Genomic DNA, 9,010 nt, shown 5'->3' with positions numbered 1-9,010 from the left:
AAGAGACAATTTCTTAATCAATTATTGGGAAATTTACTTGTCATATTAGTTGATAATGGTCCTTATTGTGGCAGTTGATATTGTTCTTTATCAGTAAATTAGCATAAACCAGTTGAACACACGGTGAACCTGGAACTTGTGGGGCCCCTGGAGGTCTGGGCCCCTGGAGGTCTGGGGGTCTGGGGGTCTGGGCCCCTGGAGGTCTGGGCCCCTGGGGGTCTGGGCCCCTGGAGGTCTGGGCTTCCTGGAGGTCTGGGGCCCTGGGGGTCTGGGCCCCTGGAGGTCTGGGGTGCCGTGGCATTTGCAGGCTTTTCTAGAATGGTCCTCCATCCTCGCTTATCACAGGTTTAAGGGAACACCTTAGAAGCTGTCATTGCACTTGATCTGTTTATATCAATGAAATAGCCCGTGACTCCGAAAAGAACTACCGCTCCCATGATGCACCGCTAGTGACACCGTTGAAGTTCAAAGTTCAAACCTTACAGTAAAAATAGGGTACTTGCTGGCTGGCGGCTTGTGTGTTGCGCTGGGCATAATAAACACCTTGGCGGTCACTGAACACTCTAATCGGTTGCCACCGCAGCGAAACCCGGCAGAGGAGACCGAAGATGGCCCTCAGCTAACCTGCGCCTTGTGTTGCTCTGTTGTCGGTTGGATTTACAAAAAACGACGGCTAGCTGGGTGCTAACGCTAGCACGCTAGCTTTGCCAGGAGCACATAGCAACTGCTGCTAGCTAACGTCACTGGACTGGTACTCTTTACTCTCAAAGGCTGCAGCTATGTTCGTCCAGGAGGAGAAGATATTCGCCGGGAAAGTGTTGAAAATACACATCTGCACCATGGACGGCACGGAGTGGTTAGAGGAGGTCACGGAAGACACCACTGTTGAGAAACTGAAGGAGAAGTGCTTGAAACATGTAGGTTTTTTGGGGGTTGTTTGTGTCTTCCCTAGTTTGTTTTTTCTGTCCTGTCACTCCTCTGCCTGGGGTGGTTGCGGTGTGCCATACCCTCTGTGTACACCGTCAGTGTCAGTGTCACTGGCTTTGTATTTATAGTAACTGGGTAGACCTTGCTATTTATAATTTAGCAGGTTGGGCTGCCCATCTCAAGCTAGCTATGCTAACAGCTATACCCTCTTGTCTGTTGCCAGTGGCTCGCCTGAGTGGCACGTTGCTTTACAGGCTGTCTATTATTACACTCATCTCTTCTCACTTCTCCTTCTACGGCCTATAGCATAACCTCAAGTGGTGGTCTGATGTCCGTTGCTCATCACGACATGGGGAATGAACATGTTTACGTTGTTTTCAATCGTGTAACAACAACAACATATGGTCACAGACAGCATGATGAAAGTTATCAGATTCAGTTCTGAAGCAACTAATTGATTAATTGCCTTTCTTTTTAAATGAATCTATTAGTCTATAAAATTCTCAATTTCCAAAGAGTCCTAGTTTATGTTTTCAAACGATTTGTTTTGTCTGACTAAAGGATATTTAAGTTACAATGATATGATGAGTGGAGGAATGCAGAATGGAGAATCATTATCACTTGATATTTGACTTAAACGATTAATCGATGATCAGAAGGGTTGGGGATTAATATTAAGTCAACTGATTCATCAGCTTGTTGATGTTTCAGCTCTAGTCGATTAATAGGAAATTAATTAACAAGGATTTGGATTATCGTTTCATCATTTAAACTAATTATTAAGATAATTCCAGACCATAACATACTTCTTTAATGGGAGAATTCGCTGCTTGTCAGCTTTGTAAATTGTAAATCGAATACTTGCAAGTTTTGCACTTTTTGGAAGAAAACAACAATTTGAAGATGTCCCCTTTTTTCTACCATTTGACCAAAAAAACAACCTATATAACCGATTATGCAACAATGAGAAGAGTCCACCGTTGAATCCCTTCTGTTTATTCACTTTGTGTTGTGCTTGGTTTGCAGTACGTACACGGGAGTCTAGAAGACCCCAAAACACTTACCCACCATAAACTCATACACGCTGCTACAGAACGAGTCCTCACAGACACCAAAACTGTCGCCGATGAGAATCTCAAAGACAAAGGTATGTTCCGACCCCTTTGACAAGATGTGGGATGCACCCTAACCCGCCACTGTTTCCCACCATCTGACCGTGTTTCATATATACGTCTCGTAGAAGTTTTGCTGCTCATAAAGAAAAGACCGCCGCCGACCCCTCCAAAGATGGCAGACGTTAGTTCAGATGAAAAGGTGAGCTGATTCTTCTTTAGGCCTTGACTGAAAGCTCCTTCGTCGATATTAGTAAATTCTGCACCGGAGATGTGGTGTCTTTATTTAGTTAATTATGTCTCTTTGTTGTTTCTCCCCCGTTGTCAAAGAAGAAACAAGACAACAAGGCTCCAGACAAAGATGCAATTCTAAAAGCCACCGGCAACCTGTCCACGCGCCACACTGACCGCACTGTGACCCAGCACAACATCAGAGATGTGAGCTTCTTGGCGGAATGGATTCAGCTCAGTTCAGACCGAACGCAAAGATGTTATTGATAGATTGATGTCTGTCGTGTTTGCTGTGTTCCAGTTTCAGACGGAGCTAAGAAAAATCCTGGTTTCTCTCATTGAAGTCGCCCAGAAGCTTCTTGCCTTGAACCCTGATGCTGTTGAACTTTTTAAAAAGGCCAATGGTAAAACTTACAATACCTCACAACTATTCAATTCATCGATCCATTAATGCCCTAGACCTCTCATGCTGTGCTTAATGTGCCACCCTCGGCACACATTGTTATCGAGAGTGTATTTCAATACATATTACGTACGTTTTATTTCAAAACTCTGCAGTTCAAGCTCAATATAGCGACCCGCATTTAAAGTCTTTCTTTTGCATATCGGCCATATTTTCGATATTTGTTTTCGTTGCTGGAAATCCCGATGTTTATTGTTTGGAGACATTTCACACACACACACACACACGTGTTGCTCAACCCTCAGTTGCACTCCTCTGGTCTCTTTTGTGTTGCAGCGATGTTGGATGAGGATGAAGAGGACCGGGTGGATGAAACAGCCCTTCAGCAGCTCACTGAGATGGGTTTCCCTGAGAGCAGAGCCATCAAAGCTCTCAGATTGAACCAGTAAGTCTTCGTCAGATAACAAGTCGCTCACAACTGATGACGGGCCGAACCGTTTGGAATATGTCGACGGTGTTTCTCTCTTCTTCTCCCCCCCCCCCCTCATCTTGTCCTCTCTTTCTGCAGCATGTCCGTCACCCAGGCGATGGAGTGGCTCATCGAGCACGTGGACGACCCCTCCGTAGACGCACCCATACCTGGCCAGGACTCGTCCGGGGCGGCGGGGGCCACGGCCGCCGCCGCTGCCGCCGCCGCACCGGGCCCCTCGGCGCCGGCCTCCGGTCCGAACCTTCTCCGCAGCCTCTCCAGCCAGTCGAGCACGGAAGAGAGCGTCAGGCAGGACGAGCTCACGGAGATCTTCAAGAGGATCCGCAGGAAACGGGAGTTCAGACCGGACTCCAGAGTGGGTGGCCTTAGCCTCTTTAGCCTTAGACCCTTTCTTACCTCTGAGCTTTCCATTGCTCTGTATTTTGTACGGAGATGCTACTTGACTGCATCGTCTAACATACAGTAGTGTACATAGACCTACAGCAGTAGGGCTGGACTTGAGGAATAAAGCCTATTAGATTCTGAGAATATTGAAATGTGAACTCATGGATAGAAAGTATTAGTGGCTTTAGTCATAGGATTTGTAGATCACGTTGATTGTGTTCATAATCTCCTCATTTCCCTCATTTCTAGAGCTTAATGTACCTCCTGTATTCCAAAGGAACAGTGCTCCCCAGTATGTCCCAAAATAGAAACGTGATTAAAAGTACCGTCTTCCAATAAAACCCAGCAGCTTCTTCCACTGAGCACACATTGTGTATTTCCCCCAAGACACCTGTGATCTGTGACCGTGCATGTAGACTTTATGGGACCGGAAATGTCTTTAAGCTTGACGCTCTGTCTTCTTCCTTGTCTCTGCAGGCCGTCATTGCGCTGATGGAGATGGGGTTCGATGAGAAGGAGGTGGTCGATGCTCTGAGGGTGAATAACAACCAACAGGACGCTGCGGTACGTTCACACACCCAGATTGGAGAAATGGCTCGTTAACCCGTTGACTTATTGATTTCACCTCTGTTGTTCTGATGGCGAGCCATGTGGCCGTGACACTAAAACAAATATTCATAAGAATAATAGACCGTGATATGAACACGGTTTTGTTGCTGATCCTAGACCCAGACCTCCATAAATATATGAATGGATTTTCAAAAAAACAGAACGTGAACTTTGGCTTCTTCTATTGTTTTTCTCTCCGTCCTGCAGTGCGAGTGGCTGCTGGGAGACAGGAAACCTTCCCCAGAAGATCTGGACAAAGGCATCGACACCAACAGCCCGCTGTTCCAAGCCATTCTGGAGAATCCAGTGGTCCAGTTGGGTCTAACCAATCCCAAGACCCTGCTAGGTAGAGTCAAGTCACATTTAGTGGACAAGTCGGGAGAGTAGGTGTTTTTTGTAAATGGAAAGTGATCGCCCGAATCATATCAACAACCGTCTTTTGTTGTGTGGGTAGTGTTTTTAAAAAAAAACCTCCAGCACAGCTGAACCAGAAAAATCATTCTACATTGTTGCGTTTTAATTCTGGTCTGGTTCCTGTTCACACTGACTTTTTACAAAGTGACCCAGAGGAGTAAACACAGAGGAGTGACTGATCATGAGCGCCGTTAGTCCAGACTGTAGCTCAACCTTTCATGTCATAAGTAGTGAGGAGTAGGGATGGGTATCGTTTGGGTTTTTTCCGATACCGGTGTTAAAACGATACTTTTAAAACGATACCGGTGCCTAAACGGTGCCTGAACCGATACTTAAAAAAAAAACAAAAAAAAAAAACACACAAAACGACGATTGACGACATGAAAGAAAAGCTTTTTTTTATTGCCAAGGCAATTTGTTTTCTTCAAATTGAACAATATATTATAAATATAAATAAATACAAAACACTGGGCTTCAAACTACAGCTTCAAACTTTTTAACTTCAAACTATGAACAATATATTAACTGTTAACAACAGTTGACAGTATACTTAAATAAATATAAATAAACTTCAGCAATTCTTTTGCAGAAATATGAGCATATTTGCCTCGGCACCGAAAGGAAGCACCGACATCTGCGTTTCGGTCCGGTAGGCACCGGTTGTATATTGGCACCGGTTTTCGGTACCCAACCCTAGTGAGGAGCAGATGGACACGGGACAAAAACAGCTTTCAGCTATGAAGGTTGGAAGACTGCTTTCTTAAGAGTTCATCAGCAGCAGATGGATGTAATCGTAGTTTAGCGTTTTAATCCATGTTATCACTTTGCTTTCATACCACCAACAACAACTTTTCAGGTGGTCTCGGCCCGTTTTTTTTTTAGTCTGAAGACTGTTGAATAGCGGCTGGTTTTGTTCGGTGTGTTTGTGACCCGGGTCTGTTGTGTTTGTACGCAGCGTTTGAAGACATGCTGGAGAATCCTCTGAACAGCACCCAGTGGATGAACGACCCCGAGACGGGCCCTGTCATGCTCCAAATATCCAGAATCTTCCAGACCCTCAATCGAACATAGAGCTTCCTGGTGACCCCCCTGTGTGACAGGCAGCTTGTGTGTGTGTGTGTGTGTGTGTGTGTGTGTGTGTGTGTGTGTGTGTGTGTGTGTGTGTGTGTGTGTGTGTGTGTGTGTGTGTGTGTGTGTGTGTGTGGATCTGAGTGCGGCAGAGACACAAGTATTGTTTTTGCCTTGTAAAGACAACGCTGGAGGAGTCGGAAGTATGAATTAAGATGTTACACATATAATTATTTATAACAGTACAGTAAAAACACTTATACAAGACAAATGTTAACATAAACATTATTACAGTAATAATAATAAAAAAAAAAGAGAGAGATTTAGTATGTTGTTTCTACATTTTAACGAGAACAGTTTATAGTCGTGACGGACATGATTTATTTTATATAATTTCTCCATGTGCAGAAATGACATCAGACATCAATTTAATGTTTACACTTCAAGGAGAACTGTTTTTGTATGTTTTGCAATATTTAAATATCAATTACAGTTTTGTCTGTGTCTTTAAATTGTTACATTTCATCTGTGGTGAATGTGTGGAAAACGTCTGTCAGCTTCGTGTTCTGTCTCCCCCCCCCCCCCCCCTTTTTGTCTTAGTCTTTTATTTTTTTAAATCAAAGTAGCGGCTTGTAGTCGAGAGGCCGGAGGTCACAGTGAAGGTCACACGTTTACCTCTCTCTCCACTCGCGCCCTCGAGGTCACCGTCAGCCGGCCAGCCTCTCGCTTCAAAGCCAACACTTGTCCTTGAGCTTCTTCAACAGTATTTATTTGACTTTCTTGCCTTTTTTTTTTTTTTTTTTTTAATTAGACGAAAGCTGTACACTAAACTGTTTGTGTCTTAGTCATGTTTTTACAAGAGAACCCCCCCCCCCCCCGATATATTAGGCCTGTGTGTTTATTGTCAACGTGCTCTTGAATGTCATATTTTAATGTCGCGCTCATTTAGCACTTGTTCACCTCCTACGAATATCACTCACTGCAGCACTTACGAAGTTAAGAGAAGGGTCCGTGTCTCCAATGGCTGTGGTGGGACGTTAAATGAAGCTGAGCCGAATCAGAAGGGGTTTGTCTTTTTTTTTTTTTTTAACCGTTGAATCTGAAAGATGAAGACGCACGCATCTTCACACGCACGAGGAAATGACAGAATTTGAGACGCAACCAGCGTCTTTTTTTGGTTTACTTTTTGTCTTTTTTTTTTTTTTTTTTTTTTTGTCTTTGAGAGCAGTGAACATTTATGCTGTCAAACCAAACCAAAATGTCACTATATAATCTGCCTTGTCATTAGTTTTTCCTCATTGAAAAAAAAAAAAATCCCCTGTATTTCTGTGCAATAGCAAAAGGACTTCAGTTGACCTGTAAAGAAATATGTTTGTTTTTGCGTGTTAGAGATGTGTGAACTGCAATGGGTAGCGTGTTCTACAATATTAGCCTTTGCATTGAGTGCTTAAAAAAAAAAAAATCTCCAGCTACAAGAAGGGCGGGGTCGGCTTCACCTGGTTGTACCGACAGCTAGAAACAACATGGAGGGTGGTGTGTTTTGCCAAGCTTTTGAGTGTTTTTATTCAATATTTAAAATGTGGTATTGACGTGACTTTCTGCTCAGGGAGGCTGAGATTGTTTTTCTAAAGCTGTCGTCAGGGCAAACCTCTGCTCCCCCCCCCCCCCCCCCCCCTTCCTTCTAGTTTGGCATTTGAAAATGGCTTTAACTAATCTGTCTAGAACTTCATGAATAAGAGCACTACAGGACATGGTTTCGTAATTGCAATATTTGAAAATATTTAAATGTTTTTAGAGAGAAGTGTCTGTTTGAACTATGTATTATTACATTATTTATATCGAAGCCAAACTAGTAACTTGTTCTTATTTATAAACATTTTTAGCAAACCTCGGAGCTAATCTACAAAATGTGAAGAAAAAGAAAAAAAGAATTAAATGATTCAAATGTTGTTTTTACAAACCATTGTGAAAATGTGCTTCTGGACTTTTAGGGTCTCGGCGTGATTGAAAGTAGTGCAACACGTTAGAATGAAGACAGGATTTCTACACTCGTCTCCAGAAGCCTCTCTGCACACGTTCTGCACTGCGGTGGACCTCCATCGCGGCCGCAGTGACCAGCTGTCTCACCACGCCTCCATGCTTTGCATCGGTATGCTCTCCCGTAATATCTCCAAACAAACATTTGGGAGAATGTACGTTTTGAAGAAGAAGAAGAAGAAGAAGAAGAAGAAACAAACAAAACAAAAAAAAGGTCCACAGGAAATGCAGACACCTTTTGAGAACGGAGAAGAACACGATGAACTCTATTGGCGAGGGACACTGAAGGATGGTTTGAGTCACAGGATTTTGTTTTCACTCCGCTTTCATACAGGACTGTCCCCGATTAACAACCTATGCAATATATACTCTCACCGTCTGTTCATTCAGACAGCCTCACGGCTACTGGCATTTAAATCACTATTGCATTAAAGGTATTTTTTGTGGCTGTATTTTTTGGGGATTCTGTTTCTTTCTTCATTTTTGACGTGTCACAATCAGAGAAGCACAGGTGTGAATAAGGTGTCACTGGGCTGCAGGTTTGCATTCTATATGGTTTCATCAGCCTCTATCAGATTGAGGTTAAATTGTCTCGAAGTCGCGGCTTATGTCTCTAAAAGATTATGTCTCTTGAGTGTTGAAATTATTCAAAAAGAGGCGACTTCTGCTTCTCCTCCAGCGTTGCCAACCTGCCGGGTTTAAAGCTTCCTTGAGCTCGATGCTTTCTTCTCACGAGAAGGTTGATCTGATCAACTCTCTGACATTGTTGTCTTGTCCTGTTTTTAGGGCGTCTTGTCTCGCTCTCTGACTTGCTGATCTTTGAGCCCATCTGCCATGCACTGGAGCTTAGTGATGGTAAACTGGCTCTCAGAGATGGTCTAAGTCTCCTCTGAGGATTGCTAGAGGATCGACTGCAGCCTGCTTTACTAAAATCATCTGATCAAAGCACTTCTTCTCACATTTGAGGGAATGCCCTAACAATTCGTCTTGTCAGAGATCTCCTCTTGGATCTGGATCTTTTTTTTTAAAAGCTCTCCAGAACCGATCCTGCAGCTTCTCGATGGCCTCCTCCAGTCTGCTGCAAGCTTCTCGGTCGCCCTGAAGCTGCCTGTGATCAAGCTGCCTCTCCTTTAGAGCGGCCTCAAGTTCACCTCGCAGCCTTTTGCTCTCAGAAGAGAGTTGTTGGTTTTTCATGAGTCAGCTGATCCGGTTCTTCTGCTCCAGCGGCCTTATAGTCCCTCTGGAGTGATCCGTTTCTTTTTGTTCGTTCCTCTTTGAGGTCTGAGGCTCACTGGTCCGCTTTCTCCTGCAGTGAGGGAGACAATGTTGTCCTTG

At 43.9% G+C, this 9,010-nt stretch overlaps 1 protein-coding gene across 3 annotated transcripts; it reads left to right on the top strand.

Annotated features, from left to right (window-relative positions):
* Positions 1-493: 493 nt before the first annotated feature.
* On the top strand, positions 494-8,127 carry ubac1 (UBA domain containing 1). Of its 3 annotated transcripts, XM_068721034.1 has the most exons (11): positions 494-917; positions 1,954-2,074; positions 2,168-2,241; positions 2,370-2,477; positions 2,572-2,674; positions 3,010-3,118; positions 3,242-3,518; positions 4,025-4,111; positions 4,364-4,502; positions 5,526-5,650; positions 7,630-8,127. In XM_068721034.1, exons 1-10 carry the CDS (start codon positions 780-782, stop codon positions 5,639-5,641), a joined length of 1,272 nt encoding a protein of 423 aa, XP_068577135.1. In that variant the 5' UTR covers positions 494-779; the 3' UTR covers positions 5,642-5,650; positions 7,630-8,127. The 3 variants fall into 3 exon arrangements, with proteins under 3 accessions (XP_068577135.1, XP_068577136.1, XP_068577134.1); XM_068721035.1 differs by having other exon boundaries at positions 2,373-2,477; positions 5,526-8,127; XM_068721033.1 differs by having other exon boundaries at positions 5,526-8,127.
* Positions 8,128-9,010: the final 883 nt, after the last annotated feature.

Source organism: Cebidichthys violaceus, unplaced genomic scaffold (genome assembly GCF_023349555.1).
Source record: "Cebidichthys violaceus isolate CVI_PGR_0920_01 unplaced genomic scaffold, fCebVio1.0.p SCAF_26, whole genome shotgun sequence".
In the NCBI taxonomy this organism is placed as follows: Eukaryota; Metazoa; Chordata; class Actinopteri; order Perciformes; family Stichaeidae; genus Cebidichthys; species Cebidichthys violaceus.
Note: the sequence above shows the minus strand (reverse complement) of the source record. Positions and strands in the feature narration are given on the sequence as shown.

What these genes read in the sequence shown, in the direction of transcription:
- ubac1 (XM_068721034.1), top strand. Translation starts at nt 780, where the DNA reads ATGTTCGTCCAGGAGGAGAAGATATTCGCCGGGAAAGTGTTGAAAATA. An exon ending in TGAGAATCTCAAAGACAAAG is followed by an intron (nt 2,075 to 2,167) that starts GTATGTTCCGAC and finishes TACGTCTCGTAG; the next exon opens with AAGTTTTGCTGCTCATAAAG. An exon ending in AGTTCAGACCGGACTCCAGA is followed by an intron (nt 3,519 to 4,024) that starts GTGGGTGGCCTT and finishes TTGTCTCTGCAG; the next exon opens with GCCGTCATTGCGCTGATGGA.